The 19,154-nt window shown below is 36.2% G+C and overlaps 1 protein-coding gene across 2 annotated transcripts; it reads left to right on the forward strand.

Moving 5' to 3' along the window:
- The first annotated feature begins 336 nt into the window (after positions 1-336).
- LOC116292804 (annexin-B12) lies at positions 337-17,425 on the forward strand. Of its 2 annotated transcripts, XM_031700150.2 has the most exons (17): positions 337-454; positions 2,818-2,960; positions 3,453-3,519; positions 4,306-4,421; positions 5,440-5,517; positions 6,841-7,036; positions 7,729-7,823; positions 8,742-8,855; positions 9,618-9,708; positions 10,240-10,319; positions 11,112-11,168; positions 11,724-11,770; positions 12,489-12,555; positions 13,207-13,282; positions 13,762-13,820; positions 15,261-15,383; positions 16,036-17,425. In XM_031700150.2, exons 2-17 carry the CDS (start codon positions 2,829-2,831, stop codon positions 16,093-16,095), a joined length of 1,458 nt encoding a protein of 485 aa, XP_031556010.1. In that variant the 5' UTR covers positions 337-454; positions 2,818-2,828; the 3' UTR covers positions 16,096-17,425. The 2 variants fall into 2 exon arrangements, with proteins under 2 accessions (XP_031556010.1, XP_031556011.1); XM_031700151.2 differs by lacking the exon at positions 5,440-5,517.
- The last annotated feature ends 1,729 nt before the right edge of the window (positions 17,426-19,154 follow it).

Consider the following 19,154-nt stretch of genomic DNA (forward strand, 5'->3'; position numbering starts at 1 on the left):
GCCTTCCCCCCCCCCCCCCCCCCACCCTTTGCCATACATTATGAACGCAGCCTTACTATCAAGTATACAATTCCAGAATACTGTGATAGCTCTCCAGCTGATCTGAAATAGTGATATAGAAATGAAGTCACTGCAAAAATGAGGTATCATGAGGCCTGTGAAAATTGACCAGTAAAAAATATAAACCTGTCCACCACTGAAATAAAAAGAAGAAAAAAAGCTTAGCACTTTTTCTCCATTCTGATTGGCTAAAATCAGCTGTCCATAAATACCCTGAAAGAAGGTTTAGTATGGCGAACCGCTGCCCTCAAAAACGTATTTCATTCTCTGGGCTCCCTGTGTCAGCCTACTTTTGCTTCGTTCTGGGGGTTTCGTTTGTGATAACCACACTCATCCTGTTTGCGGGTAATTTAACGTGTATTTTATAAAACTTCACTGTCAACTTCAATCACAGGTAAGGACATTATAATTTTAGATTTTTATGGAGATCAGGCGATTGATATTTTCTGAGCAGTTCGACAGCAAACGTCGACAAAGCACTATATTATTTATTTAGCAATCACACTGTTTTCCTGATCTTTCTATGCACTTCTAATATTCTTGCCTTTGAACAGCTACGTAACTGATATCTCTGGACTGTTAATAAATCTTGAAGTACTTCAAATCATATTATAGATAATTTAAGGAGTGAAGTGACAAATAATTTTAAGATGTAAAACTAAGTACAAGCTCAGTTAATAATTATGATTTTAAAAGCACACAAAAAGCATGACATTCTACCGTCTGTTTCGGTCTGCTTCAACTCGATCGAGCCTGCAAATAACCTAAGTTTTTGTGTAACTAAGCTTTTGAATTCACTGAGAAAAATGAAATTTAAAAAAAAATTTACGTTCATAAAGAATGCATGTTTCTTTTAATTTTCGCTACGAACATAATTTAAATTATATTAGCATAGGCTGATCATCAGCAGACCTTTTAGTTGATCCAGTTAATATTTATCCTAATTTAAATCAGGATTCTACTGTTTGGTGACAAGACCTAGCTTTTAAGCTTTGCAAGAATCACAAATATTTATATAACCCAAGCAATCAAGTTGTGATCCCAACTCTGGTGCCAGGGGGGAGGGGGGTTCTCCGCTAGGATTTGGGTAGGGGTGTTCCGCTGGGATTCTAAAAGGGGTACCCTGTAAAGAAAATCACATTTGTAGACCCTGTTTATGACAAAAGATATAATTAATTGCAAGTCATCTCGTGTATTGTTTTTTTTTGACGACCATAACCATTTTCGGTCAATGCGAAGTAGAACCCTGAATATGACAGGAAACTCAGGAAGAACTTGGAACTTGAGTGAAATTGCATACCCTGTTTATGACAAGAAGCTTGAAAAACCATACCCTGTTCAGTGGATCATCCCTGTACAGTATTTTTTTAAATAAATAAATAAACAAATAAATGAATAATAATAATAATGAAAAAAAAGCAACATGAATAGTAAAAATTTTAATATATGTATATTATTGTAAATAAATAAAACACCCACTTTTAAAAAATGTAAGAGGAGGAGGTAGGCAAAAAAAAAAAAAACATGTATAAGAAATATAAGGAAAAGAGACAGAAAAAAAAAATCCCTGTACAGTATAGTCCATATATATACCCCCCCCCCCCTCCTCCCCCGGCTCTGGTGCAGATTAGGCATAACAAAATAATGTCAGCCAGCTGTCATGTTGAAGCATGGTAAACAATAATAATCACCATGATAAATTTAATTCTACACAGCTTGTTATGAAAATACATGAAGATATAGAAATACAGATAAGTTATAGCGCTTGGGAACGAGGTTATTCCGGGCGAAAGCCCTTGGAATTAAATTTGGAAAAATCAATCTCCGACCTCGCTGGGAAATGTATGTTTGCTACTGTATGTCTGGAATTGTCTGGCAGGGATCAAACTGACGAAGCATAAAAAAACACATGCTCTAATGATAATTGGTAATAATTGGTAATGTAAAATTAGCTCACAGTACAAACACAGTCATGACATGGTATTGGCATAAGCCAGGCCAATCACATTGCTCGTGAATTTACTCTCCATCAAATCAGATGATACCTGGAACACGGCATAAACATGCCAAGATCATAGCACTGCCAGACCGAACAAATTGTGTGAGAAAAAAATCAGCCAACTAAAATTTTAGAAAACATCACAGTCATTTCACGGCACACTTATGGGACCGAGCTTTTCACACTTATTTGAAAGCTGCTCTAAAAAACATACAAGACATACAAATACATATGAATAAATAGTGATAATAATGAATAACAATATATATTCTGAAAATCCTATTACATTATATGTATTATTTTAATTAACTAAATTATATTTTAAAAATTAATGTAACATATTAATAAAACTATTTTTGAAGTGCTCCATATCTTATTTAGGCTTATGGCTTGAGTTATATCTTAGATGATATACTACTTCTTTTGCTTCAAGAAGAATAGATCTCAAAGGATGATCAATATCATATTTCACTTTGATACTAAATATCTTCCTATCAGTTTCTCAAGTATTTGATATGCGTTATAATACTCACTACAATAACACATCTCATGGCATCTATTTAAGAAATACTGAATAGTGAAAAGATCTGATGGGCTAGCTAGCCCCTACTCTATCTAATCCGACATGTCTTGCATATTGGCACATGCAATCTAACAAAAATGAAGTTGAAGTTTTTGAATGGGTTCAGTTGTCTTATTTTTCAATTTTCTTCATTTTATATGTTTTAACAATTTTGTCATTCATTTAATGTTTTTAGTCAGTAACACAATGAGTTACGGACCACCATGGAATTATGGCATGCCGCAGCCAGGTGCACCACCATTTCCTATGCAGCAAGGGGGTGCACCTCCTCCACTGGGATTTGACCATGTGCTAAGTAGTCCATCAGGCCCAGCAGGGGTAAGTTTATAGAGCAAAGAAGAGCTTGAATACAAAACAGCAGAACGTCAGAAAAGAGTAGAACAGAAAAGAGTAGAAGAGAAAAGAGTAGAACAGAGCAAATGTAGAGCAGAGTGATTTTAGCAGAGCAGAGCAGGGCAGGGCAGGGCAGGGCAGAGCAGAGCAGAGCAGAGCAGAGCAGAGCAGAGCAGAGCAGAGCAGAGCAGAGCAGAGTAGAATACAGCACAGAGAACTGTTTGAATGTGAAGCCCTTTATGGGCTTATAGATTTAAGAACTTTTAAAACACACATCAAGGATACAGTAGCTACTGTACATACCTGTAATTACTGAACCAATCCAGCCTGGGTATCTGGCTTATAACTGTCAATCAAAAATGCTGACTATCTAGAACCATTAGATATTTGATTGACAGAAGCCAACATCTAAAACTTTTGTTATGAAATTTGAAAATGAGTGATTATAAAAAAGTAATTATTTCTTTATGAATTTAGGTTGGAGGTATGCCGATGCCAATGGCTCAACCATCTATGCCCTACCAAGCAATGCCTACCCAATCTGGTTTGTAATATATCCATAGATATATATACATTACCCATATTCAGATATTGAAGATTGATGTTCATGAGAATCAATATTATAACGATCAAGACCCACGGCAAGCAAGGCTAGCAAGGCTTGACAACCATGACATCTCAGAATCAAACTATTTGTGGGACAAATAATCCCCAACCTGGTTCGTAATATTTCCATATATACATACATCACCCATATTCAGATATTGATGATTGATGATCATGAGAATCAATATTATAACGATCAAGACCCATGGCAAGCAAGGCTATTAAGGCTGGACAACCATGACATCTCAGAATCAAACTATTTGAGGGACAAATAAATTTATTAACGCTTTTTACCGGCGTTGCATTGCTACGCTGCCAACCCAGACAAAAATCGTGATGTGCAGTTTGCAATAGACTGCCGTCAATCAAACAGGTTGACGTCATTTACACGCATTTGGATCGGCCCGGATAGGCTCGGTGAGTGTGGCTCATAATACTTGTAAACAATCAACCAAAGTTTTGGCGCCTTTTGAATCACACACACGTGTAAATGGCATCGACGTGTTTGATTGACAGCAGTCTATTGCAAAGTGCACGTCGCGATTTTTGTCTGCGATGGCTGCGTAGTAATGCAAACGCCGGTAAAAGGATGGGTTTCCTCATATTTTGACACTAGCCAAGCTGTAGGTCAATTCTCATTACAAGTAAAAATAATCCACAATTAAATATTTATATTAGGCTATGTAAAATTAAGATTTTTCTGACTTGTACTGTTTTCTAAAAGGACCTGGCATGCCTCTTCCTGGTGCTATGTCATATCCTACTCCTGGTTATGGACCTGCTCCTCCTGCGTCACCGGCTCCCATGGGGCACTACCCCAATCAGAATCTGACATTTGGGGTGAGTACATTAATGTAATAGAATGGGTGGTCAGATACAGTTTAATGTTCCCAAGTCAAACCACTTGTCATTCTCTCAATTATAAGTTTCAATTCCTTTTTAGATTCACATCAATATTACTGCAATTTTTAATTTGATATTCTTGGTAATTGCAAACTGCATGCTGAATTTTTTTTTTTTTACTGCCATCAATCAACATTTTTAATCAGTCCGTAGTGTTCTTGACTGCAGGCAGCAGTAAAAAAACAATTTCACAACAAACCGTTGAAATGTCTGAGTTTGCAGAATATTGAAAACCATGCAGTAATTAATAAGTGTCAATGCAAGGGCAGATTCAAATAATGTGGCTGTTATTGACCGGCAAACAAATTCGGACTTCCCTTATTTTAAACAAGTTTTGCTGGGTTACTAATTTTATGCCCAAAACCTTTTTCAAAATGTTATTTTTCCCTAATTGTAACAATTGCTTTCAATAGGCACTTTGCAGTTATACGGTCACGTGTCTGTACTGGACTGCAAAATTTTTGTTTTTATATTAAATTGGTGATTCTTTTTAGCTACTAGTACAGAACTGAATGAAAACACGTGTATCCAGTGTGTTACGAAATGCAGTTTTATTACGATCTCTTGAAACAGGTTGTAGAAAGTTTGTTTGCAGTCCAGTAAATTTCACCCATGGGAATCAAAATGTTCATGCATTTGCTCTCAGTGAATTAATCAGCACTTGATTGCTTAGCTGCAAAGGGCCTATTTCAAGATACGAAGCATTTTAAAGTTTATTTGCCATCCAGCATAGCCTTCCCCAAGAGACCTTTAGCTGGACTGATTTGTTAATCAAAGTGACATATCATCAAGTGAATGATGCGAAAGGGCCAATTAAAGTGTTTCTTTAGCAAAATGATTTAGGCTAATGACAAAGAACTAGTTGGTAAACTGACTACCTAACACTGCTTTTAATTCATGTACCAAATATATCGTTTTTAATTCCCAAAATACAATTATACTGATGCTGACACAGGCAGCTGCCATGGCAACAACAGCATTTCCTGGGCATTACAGAGCACGACAAGCAGGTCCTCCTATGCCTGTGCCAAATGTAAATATTTATTTTCATTTTTATTTATTTGATTCATTTATCACATTCATTTGCCAGACAGCCAGGCATGCAGTCAGTCAGTCAGTCAGTCAGTCAGTCAGTCAGTCAGTCAGTCAGTCAGTCAGTCAGTCAGTCAGTCAGTCAGTCAGTCAGTCAGTCAGTCAGTCAGTCAATCAGTTAAATGTAAGTCTGTCAATCAGTCAGTCAGTCAGACTGTGAATATGTCATTGAGTCAGTCAATGAACATTGATTCAGTCGGTCAGTCAGTCAGTCGGTCGGTCAGTCAGTCAGTCAGTTGGTCGGTCGGTCGGTCAGTCAGTCAATCAGTCAGTCAGTCGGTCAGTTAATCAGTCAATCAACCAGTGTCAGACAGTAGAATTATTTTATTATTCATATGAAATTAAAATATCCATCCATCCATTTTTTTATTTTTTTATTTGTTCACATTTATTTGTTTGAGTTGTTTTGCACTATTCATTTATACCTTATATTTTTATATTTTCTTTAATTTCCTTGCTTGTCCTATTTGCTTTGTGTCTTGTAATACAGTACCTTGTCCTAACCTCGTAACTGAAAAAAATACTTACAGTATTACAGTATTACTTACAGTATTTTTTTTACTGTCTTCTCATATCTAAAGCATATTTCTCATTTCTATTCGTTTTATCACCCAACTGCTTTCATAAATTGAATGAACCCCTCCCGTTCCAAAAAGAAAAAGAAAAAGAAAATAAATAAATAAATCATGGTCTTCCTGTGTGCGATCACATGCTACTTCGGCCTTAGCCTAATATAAATCGTACGCAAATATCGAAGGTAAAATATTCCATAAGCAAATTATCTGAGGTTAAATCTACAGTTCTTTGTAAAAAGACTCAATTTATTTCGTAAGTATTCTTCGATTATGTGAGGATTTTTTCTGCAGTTGTTCAATAGCAATACCTCGGAGATAGTTGTCGTTGAGAAGCATTTCCGGGGTCACATTAAATGTACCAAATATTGCATGAAAATGTACGGTATTCCCTATGTGTTTTTTTTTACCTTTACGGATCAGGATGGGTCCTAAGACCTCATTTCATTACTTGGAGATATTAGCATGTACTTGCTATCTTTGATTCAAGGATGAAATAAGTTATTGTATTGTATTGTCTTGAACTTCGAGTTGTTATCTCTTTTGACGATCGTGTTTGTGTTACATTCACATCTATGCGATTGTATTTGTACATTTTGTTATTCTAAGTTATGCACCTCAAAACCTCGGTGATTTCCCTTGAGTTTTCGATTAAAATATTTGGATACTAATAGCTTTATTCTTGACAACAGACTACTTATTATCACGAAGAAACATCGTACTCGACGCAGTCAACGGTAGCGTCAGCACCACCTTTACAAACCATGGCAAGTTCCGTTCTTTGTAGCAGTAAACCTTCTTCAAGGGGAAGACCATCTGTGACAGCTTACAGCCCCTTTGATGGGAAGAAGGATGCTGAGGTCCTTCGTAAGGCTATGAAAGGTTTAGGTAAAGCTATGGACCTTTTTTTAGCTTCTCTTTTGATTTTTAATGTTGATATGGAACGTGAGAAAATTACTAGAAAAATGTACTTCGTGTACGGTTAATTTTATTTACGTTTCATCAAGCGAATTTTTCTCCCAAAAAATTCTTATATTTCTCATATTGTTATATTCTCATATCGTTATATTTCTTTATTCATGTAATATTCAATCAGTCATTACTTAGGCCATCCATTCATTTATTATTCATTCTTTCTCTCTTTCATTGACTCATTTAATCATATGGTTATTAACTTTTGGTGGGAAAGAAATATTAAAGAAAAAACAATAATTTTTTAATGTTACCACACACAAAAAAGTACATATATATATAATATCAAAATTATTTCGTTATGCTTAGAATCCTAAAGATTTTGTTGGGTTTTAAAACGAGAAAATTAAAGAATATATACGATCTCGGAATAAAATGTCCCACATTGCATGAGAATATGAATTTTTTTTTTCACCATCTCTTAGTGTAGAAGGACATGGAAACTGAAAAAATAATGGGAGCGAAAGAGGAGAAGAAAAGTAGCAAATATTTGTATGAAAATGAGATTTTTTTTCAGCAAAATTACCAGAGTCAGAAAATAAATCCTTAGAATTATAATAACATTGAAATAAAGCAAGCTGTATGATATCATTGTGCTTGGATCGTAGGTTGTGATAACAAAGCCATCACCTATCTTCTTTGTTCAAGAACCAATGCTCAAAGACAGAGAATAAGTATAGAGTACAAAACCATCTATGGAAGGGTAAGATACAATGAATGATCATTATACAATATGAATGTATTTCTGTTGTAAAAGGTTGTCAAAAGGTATTGGGACAATAAGACAAAAGACAAGACAAAAAGACAAGACATAAGTCATATTTTTTATTTATTTACGAACATTATGAAAGATAAATGGTAATAAAAACTATGAAAAGCTGCCACATCCAGAAAACAAAATTTACTATGCATACACTTCGCTGTATTTAATTTTTTAAAGAAATTATTTTTTAAAGAAATTAATTATATATGTTTTCCTATAGTCTATTCTTTTACCTCCACTCACAAAACGTGACAAGCTAAATTCAATTCCATCTGTGCATTAGCATTTCAGGGTTTATTAAAATGTCCCTTACCCCAATCAAGGTCCATACTTCCAATATGTTAATGAGCGAGATGCTATAGGTAGCTTTTGAGTTTATTTGCCATCATTTGTAAATTGAAACACTGATTACTAATATTTGCAATAACAGCTAGGACGATTCTATTTTACTGTCCCAGAAAAAATTAAAATATATTTAATAATGCCTCCTATGACATCACACTCATTGACATATTGGAAGAATAAACCTTGATTCACGCACAGCCAAACATAACTGTTATTGTTTAATTTGTTTATTTTAATTCAATTGTACATTTGTATTTCTTTCCTATATATTTCAATATTGTAAATAAGTGTGTGAATAAATAAAAGTCTAAGTCTGATATCTCCAAGATGCATCTCTCAAATCATATAAAACTACAGTGTATTTTACCATTCAACTATTCACTTCATGTAGAATCGATACTGAAAATATTGAGTCAGGGGTGAGTTGGTTGTTAGTCTTCATTCATTTAAACACAGTTCTCAAAGCTGTCAAATTCTAGACTTTTAAATTTTTTAATATTTTTTTAAACACAGGATCTGATGAAGGATCTGAAGAGTGAGCTAGGAGGTCATTTTGAGGATACTGTGATAGCACTAATGACTCCCCCTGAAGAATATGATGCCACTTTGATAAGAAAAGCCCTTAAGGTATGGATAGATAAGATCTATGTCTTTAAGTGCTTTATGTGTGATGCATGTGCCTGATTCCCCCACCCCGTCAAACAAAGGCATGCACATTACAAAAATAAATATTTTACGATAACTTGCCAATTTCTCACGTGCTGATTGGTTATTTTTTATCATCAATAAGAGGACAGACAGATAAAGCTGACCTCAACGAGCGCACGCTCTTTCCGTTGGTTGTTTTGACAGCTAAAAATGAGAAGTTTTTATTGTTTTTGTTATTGTAAAAAAACAATTTTACAATAACTTACAAATTTCTCACGCGCTGATTGGTTATTTTTTATCATCAATAAGAGGACAGACAGATAAAGCTGACGTCAACGAGCACGTGCTCTTTCCATTGGTTGTTTTGATCGCTAAAAATGAGAAATTTTTATCGTTTTTGTTATTGTAAAAAACAAATAGACATCAGTTTTTTTATGTGTCTGTCCTCTTATTGACAATAAATTTCGTCATCACATTGTCAAAGTAGCTAGTATGCAGATCCACTCGGCTAAGCCTCGTGGATCCACACTACTTTGACAACGTGATGCTGCAATTTATTGTCAATAAGAGGACAGACACATAAAAAACTGATGTCAATTTGTTAATTTGACTATTTGACTATTATACCTATCATTGACTACAGTACTAGAAACTGCTTCAAGGTCTGAGGAAAATAACTCTAGCACCATGATTATTACTGCTAGAAAAATATGATTCTGAGCTCTTCTTTTTTCATTCCAGGGTCTTGGTACTAATGAAGAGATCCTGATAGAGATTCTATCCACAAGAACAAATAATGAATTAGTAGCAATCAAAAATGCATACCAAAGATGTGAGTACACACGGAGAATTGAAAGCTCTTATAGTAATTGTGAATTTCAGAAAATCTTGTGGTTGTGATGGCACTGTAGGCACTCCATTGTTTATGAAACAGGAGATTGTGCTACTGTAACCTGTCAATATGCCAATATCTGCTATTGCTGCATGTCTTGTCAATAACTGCAGTCCAGTTAGCTCAGTTGGTAACAGTGCCCGTCTGTTGTGTGTGAGGGTCAAACCTCAGCCGGGCTGACACTTGGGGTCCTAAAATAACTTAAAATTTGCTGCCTTTGGAAATACATCTGCAAATGGAAAGAAGGTGACAGGTGACAGACTTAGGTGGATGTAAAAGACCCATTGAAGATGCTGATGACAACCAATTTGCAGTGATAACACTACAGAGCCCACAGTAATCACTGGCAGTGCTGTTGTGGTGTATTTGATCTCAAGGAAAAGAAAACAAAAACAAAACAAATAAATAAATAAATAAAACAAATAATTTGAATTAAGTGATCTTATATTTTGGGTTTTCTCTTATTTGCAGTGTTTGAAAGGGACATGGAAAAAGACATAGCTGGTGACACATCTGGCCACTTCAAAAAATTCCTAATTTCACTAGCACAGGTAAAAATTGCTTATCTCAGTCATTTTTTTATTCAGTCAATCAGTTCATCACAAACAAGTTTTGCATGCTGCTGCTGTTACTGTGTAATTTATTACTCTTAGACCAACTCATCATAAACAGAGTCTGAGCAGAAAAATATTGCCACAAAGTTACAAATGATGCATCTTATACTATAATATCCCAGTTAAAAGTCCTGTGCCTATGCTTCTTCAGAGGCCTACTAGTAATCTTGTTCTTGAAAAAAAGAAGAATGGAATCACTTGATAATGGGTTTATAATCAGGGGGACTTATGGCTGGAATTTGTAGAATGTTTAGTTCCAAAAATTATCCATACCCCTCATGGAGGAATTTTTTTAAGACACCCCTCCCCCCACCCCTACGCCCATAAATTCCAATTTTCTTCCATACAATCTCTGTAATTCTTGTTTTTTTCTCTGACCAACCCACTCTTCGGAAATTCCAAATTCCTCTGTGGGGTGGGTATGGATAATTTCTGGAACTACACAATCTGTGTTTTGGCTATGGTCATCTTTTTGTCAAAAATATCTCACCAATCCAACATGACTACAGTACAAAAGAAATGACTTTGATGCTTGATTATTATGGATTTGACTCAAGTGAATTGCAATGAGAAAAAGTCTCCCCTTTGATATGCATGCAGTATCATCTTCTGAGTAAGTTAGTTGACACCCATTGTCTACGTATATTTGTCCACTGAACTTTGAAAAACGTGGGAAATGCATTTGCCTGTAAACTTTCTTTATAGCTTTCTTATTTGGCTTTTCTGCAGGCATATAGAGAAGAGACTGACCAAGTAGACATACATAAGGCAAGAGCAAGCGCTGAAGTAAGTGTTGTCTTAGCATCATTGTGTTTGTTATTGTTAAAGGATGGCAAATGATGAATATAAGGGATTCAGTTAAAAGAATCTGGAATAAGAACGTTAAGTTGCCTGTCTGACAGGTGCTCACCGAATGTGTGTGTGTAACAAGGTATAGAGTAGACTTGGTGCAATGACCATCATTGCCATGTTTAGTGGTGCATTAGAGGAAAAAATGAAAACAAATACAACTCAGGCAATCATTACAGTTGCACCATTACAAAGGGTCCTGAAGGGGCGAAAATGAGAACTGGGATTGGCCTTTTTTGGCTGGGAAAATGGGGTTTTATGCACTGGGAATGGAATTTATACCCCCCCCCCCCCCCCCCACCCCATTCAGGACCCTCAATACAGTTGTCACCATTGGTGCAACCCTCCTAAAAAACTGTACCCCCTCCTTTTCCTGAAAAAGCATGAAAGCGAAAATTATAAAAAAAGTATCTTGATGAAAGGAAAAAATAATAATTAGGAAAAAATTAAATTTAAAAAAAATTATTAAAAGTATACTTGTGTACATTCCAGGCCCTGTACAAAGCTGGTGAAGGTCGATGGGGAACAGACGAGGCCAAGTAAGGTTTCATTTAATGCTTATATTTATTTTACTCTTTCTCTTATCTTACTTTCCTCCAAGTTGTTTCTTTCTTTTCAATGAGCTTTTACTGATCATGTAATTGGAAGGCTCACAGGATTGAACTAGATAGGCTGCTGCAAAGAGTATGTTGAAAAGAGTGATTGTGAAGTTTGAAGTAAGGAAGATATGAATATCCAAAAAAGGAAATTTGTAGGGAAATATGCATAAAAATACATTCACTCTTTAAAAATCATATCTTTGTGAGTTTTGAACTTATTTCCTTCAAACTTCCCACTTTTACTGATTTTAACCCGTTCTTTCAAGCTATGGCAATTGGCTATGGCAATTAATTTTTTTTTTTTGTTGATAATTTTGAAATACCTGATACAAGCGTTTTCATTGTCTTTCAATTTGTTTTCACGTTTGGGATATGATTTTTTAAATTTTTTTTATTTTATTTTTTTTACGGGTCATATTAATTTTTTATTTCAACATATATAATTCTTACTTGAAAACAATACATAGCGATTTCAAAAAAAAACAACAACAACAACAAAAAACGAACGAAAAGAGAGAAAAAAAAAGATTATTTTTCTTTATAGAGGGTCGTCTAATTTGCAATGCTAACATATTTTTAAATTTATTTATTTAAAACTATATTTTTTAATGTTTTTATTTTCTGTAATTTCTGTTTGCTTTCCATTTCCATGACACAGGTTCAACAGTGTTCTCGCAAGCAAAAGCTTTCCACAATTAAGAGCCGTATTTGATGAATATTCCAAGGTAATGCTTTATAATAATAAGGAAAACGTCGTCATTACTTTTAGTAGAGACTAGAACCAATTAGGTGTAATTTATGAAGGTAGAGGTAATCAGGAACCGTAATAAACTAATCAATTTTAGTCAAATCCAACTAGTGCTCTATCATCAATGCTGCATTCTGGTTGGATGAGTTACTAGTTACTAGGCTATAGGTTATTATATCCTACTATTAGCGAAAAGTGCCAGCTTTGAAAACCAAAACATAAAAAATTAACTTTAATTTAAAATTCAATCGTTTGCATCTATATACTTGACTGACTAATTGGATTTATCTATAAAACAATATTAGTTCTCACGCCCTCAAGGTCAATATCCCATTCGGCCTTCCGTTTCATGGGCTATTGCCTCATACCCCATTCAGGCTCGAGGACTAATTGTTAAATATTGCACATTCATGCGAATCAGCATGGGTGCTTTATGTGGCAGGTAGGGTATGATGGCAGACTCGTGCTTAATAATAAACAAATGAATGCGCAAGCATCTTATTGAGGCCTCTGTCTTAAGTGCACAATTGCGCACAGTAATTAACCAATCAGCATGAACCCATCATAATGTAGTTGTGAGTGCAGACTCGTGCACTGCACACACTAACACCTTATTTGCTCGTCATAGATTTGTAAATACGATATTGAAGAATCAATCAGGAGAGAAATGTCTGGAGATCTGAAGGATGGCATGGTTTCCATAGGTACTGTACTTATAAATTAGAAACATTTTGTTATTCGAGTAGCTGCTTATGTTGACTATATTGCTCTGTCGATGAATAAATGGTCACGTGACTAAGGGTAATGATAAATAACTCTTTATTTTACGTCGTGTGAGTCGTTGTCGAGTCTTCCTGGCCAGAGGCTAATGATTATATATACGACACACTCCTCGCTCGCTACCACTTTATTTAATATTAAAGGCACACACCAATCTCAACTGGTTTTCGTAGGGGGAAGAATACCGGAGTACGCGGAGAAAAAACCCTTGTGCCAAGGCAAGGAAGAGAAAAACACATCAAACAAGCTTTATTCGCATTTATAGCGTCCGTAGGAATCGAACCTTTGATCCTGCCCGTTGGACTCAAAGTTAGTCAGCGTTATGCCATTGCCTAGAAGTAAAATAAAGCTATTTCGTTTATATTTCTTCCATCTAACTCTCTCTTTTTTTTCTATTTTAAAGTTCAAGTTGTGAGAAATGCCCCAGGGTTCTTTGCTCAAAAGCTTTACAAAAGCATGAAGGTAATGAATGTTTGGTTGATTTGATAGAGCATGCGCATTTACCGATCACGTGACCATTGTCCGCCATGTTGGAAACCTAAGATCACACTAGTAACGGACTTTCTTACGGAAAATGAATAGCTATTCAAGAAAGAAAAAGATGTACTGTAAACATTGCTGGGTTCCCACTGTATTCATTGCTAGGGTGATTTTACTTTGCCCGTGAAACAAAGTTGTAGTATTGACTAACGGTCAAAGTAAAACAATAGAAAACAATGGAATTTGTGTCTACTACTGCGAATAAGTTAACTATTCTTTCACGGGCGAAGTAAAATAACTTTATTTTCTACTTTCATATCGCCATAATGCCTTGCGTCTTTGGGGGGTAACCAATCAAAAAACTGTCCCAAATTGAAAGGTTTCTTAATTGAATTTATACCATACCTGCTTTTATCTGTACGATACTGATTATCAGTTTATTCCAAGTTATTTTTGCGTGTACAGATCATCAAGAGTTTCGGTCTTACAGAAAATGTATTGACTTACGAAAAAATGTTTAGAATTTACCTTAAACCTCTTCAAGCTTCTATCTTTTTCTGTTTTTTTACTTCTTTATTTTATTTTTGGATACCAAACGAGGTATTGTCAACATTGTCTTCAGCAAAATAAGTGGGTTTTTACCCTCTGGTTACCCCCCAAAGACGCAAAGTATTATGGGGATGTGAAAGTAGAGAATGCGCTGATCGCGACTTGTTAATGGGCAATATATAGCAGGCTATATATGAAAGTCCTATGTTCCCAAGGGAGCGAAGAGGACTAAGCTATATAGACTCCCATCAATCAAATTGTCCTCGTGTACCTTCTCACGGTTTCCATGGACATACTCTAACGATTTGTTGCTTGACGGTGGTATTTGCCATGTGGCGAGAGTTTGACTCGATCAGCCCGTAGCAATGGAAACAGTGGAACAAGTGTGAGCAAGCAACGAAGCGTAGATTTCTGAGATAAACCTAAATGTTATCAACAACTGTGGGAATGAGAAATTGTGATTGACTGAAGTATTTATGATACTGAGTTTACTCTCTCCTTAGTGGCTAAAGTCTTACTTAGTGTGTCCTTACAGTAGTTGTCCAACATGTTGAGCGATGTTCGCGTGATCCATTAGTTGATCCTGCAATTTGTTTACACACGCACTGATTACAATGGACAATTTGACAAAAAAAAATCTTCTCAAACTCGTATCAGTAGCGTGAAGGAGGTTGAAAATGTGCTCTAAATTAGCATAACATTTGGACAACTTACACGCTTCGAATTTCTCCAAGAATTATTGATAGATTGAGAAGCCATAACAAGCACTTGAAATTGAAACCGCCTCGTTTTTTCAACTTACTTCTTGGTGTTTGGAATTCGGATAAAACCCTCTTTTCCGTGCTTGATATATTGCGTCCACTATTCTTGCAGGGGCTTGGAACAGACGACAAGGCTCTTATTCGTGTAGTAGTTACCCGATCTGAGATAGATATACTGGATATTAAAGATGAATTCGCCAAGCAATACGGACAGTCTCTTGCACAATTTATCGCTGTAAGTATCTCATTAAACAATAATATACATCGTACCTTTTCTCTTTCTTTTCTCATTTGAAACCTTTTTGTAATGTACGATTTGAGCCGGTCAGGGTTCGTGGTATGGTTACGGTAAGAAATTGACTTCCTTGGTAAAACCAGTCGCCACGCCTAAGATAATTGCTCATCCATTCCCAATGCTCACAGTTTTCCATGGTCATACAACATCCATATTTACATCCCTTTACAATCACATGCTCTTCGATTAGTTTTTCAGACGTGCAAAAAGCGAACCTGCTTAAGGACGTTTATGGACAAAACATCCCATCTTCAATTTTTTTATTTTTCCTCCAATGTTGGGTATTATAAAGTACTCAAAACACAAAATAATAAAAGGGGGTTCCCCGACTTTGTTTTGGAGCCATAAGATATTAAGGAAGTTATTGTGATATTTTGCTTACCAAAACATTGGAATGACGTCATCTCGATGAGCCCGCGGTCACTAAATCAATGCGTAGAAAGGATGCGCGCGAACAATGCCCATGAACGTCCTTTAGTACATCTAAAAAATTTCCCAGAGCAAAACTCCTGGAACTGCTCTGGAGGAAAGAACCATGAGTATGCTGATTATATATATTCTCCAGTTTTAAAGCTTGTTTAATTCTCTTCAGGATGACACTAAAGGGAATTACAAGAGAATCCTCCTTCAACTCATCGGCGAAAGCGCCTGAACCTCCTACATCACACTGACGTATTCGATACAATTACCGGTCATAAACCCACGATAAATAGGAAAAGTTCCAACCTAGAAAAAGATAACGGAGCATTTAAAGTCTGAGCTTTGAACTATTTTAGCTTGGGCGTATTGTTTTCCTAGTTTGGACGACATATAATTCCCCTGAGTATTATTCCTTTCAAGAGCCACTTCCTTGGGTATTGCTTTTTTCTTTACCGGGTAGCATGGGTGGCTGCTAACGCGTCTTTGTATAATTCCCCTGAGTATTATTCCTTTCAAGAGCCACTTCCTTGAGTATTGCTTATTTCTTTATCGGGTAGCATGGGCGGCGTACGCTGCTAACGCGTCTTTGTTGGGCAGCATTAGTGGCGTACGCAACTAACCCGTCGTCTCTCACCACTCTAGTTCCAAAGGTTTGGGTCAATGGTTCTAGCCCTGCGGACACCATATGTGAATTGAGTTTGTTTGATGTGCTGTTCTCTCTTATGCTACGAGGTTTTCTCTGGGTTCTCCGGTTTCGTCCCTCCGTAAAAATCAACATGTGAGTTGAGCGTTGTGTGCATAGAACATTTAATGTAGTGGTAGTGTGTATGAGCGAAAAGTGTCCCCAATTAGTGCGAAAGCACTAAAACGACTAGACACTTAAACGAAGAGATTTAGTTTTATTTTTTATTGGGAACAGCTTGAGAAGACACTCGAACGTTAGGGAGATGATGCTTATGTCATTAACCCCAAGAGGTTTAGTATGTAGTGAAAAAAATACGCCAAGCAAACTATTCATAATAATTAAACCTATCTAATATATCTTCCTCGACATCTTACGATTGTCATTGATGAAAAAAAATGGTAATTCTATTTTGAGGCTTCAAAGCTAAGAGTTCAACTTCCTACAGGAATATAATGTATTATATAATAATACAGCGATGAGTAAGTGTGTGCACTGAAAATTCTTGAAAATAAGATGCGTCGTACATAACCAAATCCTTTCTGATTAGTTTATAGTATTTCTGTTCAGATCGTTTAAGAGGAAATTTTTTTCAATAACGAGCAATAATGGCAACAAGCGCCAAAAACTAGACCTTCGTATGCGTTTTGATCGCAATTTTCGTTTTGGGTTAACACTCAAAACCTTTTTTTAACACTTAGAAACTGATGTACTATGATAACATGCCTCTTTGAAGCGGTATTTTCAATTGTACAAAGATGTTTTGTGGCATTTGTGTTAGAATGTAGCTTTGTCAGGCTTTTTTTATAGAAAATGTATGGGAAATAAGCAAATGAAGGCCTAAACCTCATTTTGGAATAAAATTTTTGCTTTGGGTTAACACTTTGATTCCACTTTCATCTGTCATCTCCCCTTCCAAACAAGTTAAACTTTCTGAATAACAAGATTTTAGCCTTGTACAACAGCCTTTCTTCAAGAAAATAGTTTTTGGCGCTCACCGCTTGAATACGAAAAGAATTATCTCTTAAAATGCCAGCAAGAATATATGGAAACTCCTTTGAGGAGTGGTCATATAGAGTGCTTGATAGTCTGCTTACCATTTACCCAGAAAAACCGGAAATTGCGGTTGGAAAACAAATGGTATGTGTCATTATATTCCGATTGGGAAATTCCGGAAAGCTCGGTCTTCCGATTGAGGTAATGTACTTTTTGGGGTTCTTTCGATAGACTCTTGTACCATTTGCCTAAGTCAAAGGTTCCCCCTCTTTTATTGCGATTAGCAAATGAATTGCCAACCACATGGATTGTTTAAATGGTATGCACCCCTGACATAATGACGGGTAGGTACACGGGCAGCGTATCTTTGGCAATAACAGTCCCGCGATATTGATGTAGTGGAGCATTGCAATTTAGAGCCATTTGTAATAAAATACATCCTTTGTAATAACATCATTCAAAAGGCATTACTTAGGGTTGGTTTACAAGCCCCTTGGCTTGGATTGGGCCGACAGGCTGAAGCATTCCCAAGACTTTCAATGTGTGCTTTTCGTCGTACTTGATTGATAGATCCATTGAAGTTTCTGGTTCGTCTGGAAGAAGAAGGCGCCTAAATGCAGGAGGTCTGATTCATTGGCATCTAGGATTCTGTACTTTTACCCTCCAAAGGATTCAATCTTTTTACGCTTGACATGGGATCTTTCGTGTGTGGTAACACACATGGACTTCTGCCAATGATTCCGATTTTCTAGTCTTTGATAAAGAATTCTTTTATTATCATTAAAGGAGGTCCCCTAGTGCTACATGCAGGATATGGGTGCAGCATAGTTTTTCATTCATCCTTTCTAGTGGTGTCTTCATGATCACTTTTCCTATTATTTTTTAGCTGTATTAACAAAGTCCTTAAACTCTTTTTATCTGCTCCGATCCCTCTTTGAAGGAGGTCTCCTAATTCCTGCAAACAGGCTACGGGTGCAGCATACTCCAGAATTTCTTATTTTAATTGTGAAATTTCTTTCGTGAAATGGGGTCGAACTGCTGATGCAGGTGGTCTCTGAAACGCTGCCCTGAATTCTTATTACTTTTATCACCTTTTGAGGATGTCTTGCCTGTACACACCGGATGTTTTAGAATAGCAATAGGTTTAAGCTTTTTCCAGAAGAAGTACAAATCTCCCAGTGTCGACTCCAGTTTCTCTAGCCTGAGTTCCACAAGTGGTATTGTATTACCCGACATTTACTTTCTCCTTGTACATTTTGAAGGAACCTTTTCATGTCGCCGTAGACAAAAGCTCGGAAACGAGTCTTGTGGTTGCATTGCCGGCATTCCTTGCAACGACTGTGGGGAATCTTCATCCACCTTTTGAAACCTTCAAATTTTATCCTACCCTGAAACAACCCTTAAGTCGGCTAATCTTATTGGAATTTTATTTTTAGCATTTGTGATGTTACTATCACAACTTTAGATACTGGTTCGTCATAGGTAAAATTCTATAGGCTCAAAATCCTGTAGGCAGTGGGTGCTGCATAGCTTCGAGGTTCACTAAAGGAAAGGTCAACAAAACATGACTACTTTTTTTTATACTTAAATGCATGGCAGTCAACTGGTCATAT

Source organism: Actinia tenebrosa, unplaced genomic scaffold, assembly GCF_029948245.1.
Source record: "Actinia tenebrosa isolate PJP-AT-01 unplaced genomic scaffold, QUT_ActTen_1.0 PGA_scaffold16__25_contigs__length_10494907, whole genome shotgun sequence".
NCBI lineage: Eukaryota > Metazoa > Cnidaria > Anthozoa > Actiniaria > Actiniidae > Actinia > Actinia tenebrosa.

What these genes read in the sequence shown, in the direction of transcription:
- LOC116292804 (XM_031700150.2), top strand. Translation starts at nt 2,829, where the DNA reads ATGAGTTACGGACCACCATGGAATTATGGCATGCCGCAGCCAGGTGCA. An exon ending in CAAAAATGCATACCAAAGAT is followed by an intron (nt 9,709 to 10,239) that starts GTGAGTACACAC and finishes TCTTATTTGCAG; the next exon opens with TGTTTGAAAGGGACATGGAA. An exon ending in TATTTGATGAATATTCCAAG is followed by an intron (nt 12,556 to 13,206) that starts GTAATGCTTTAT and finishes TGCTCGTCATAG; the next exon opens with ATTTGTAAATACGATATTGA.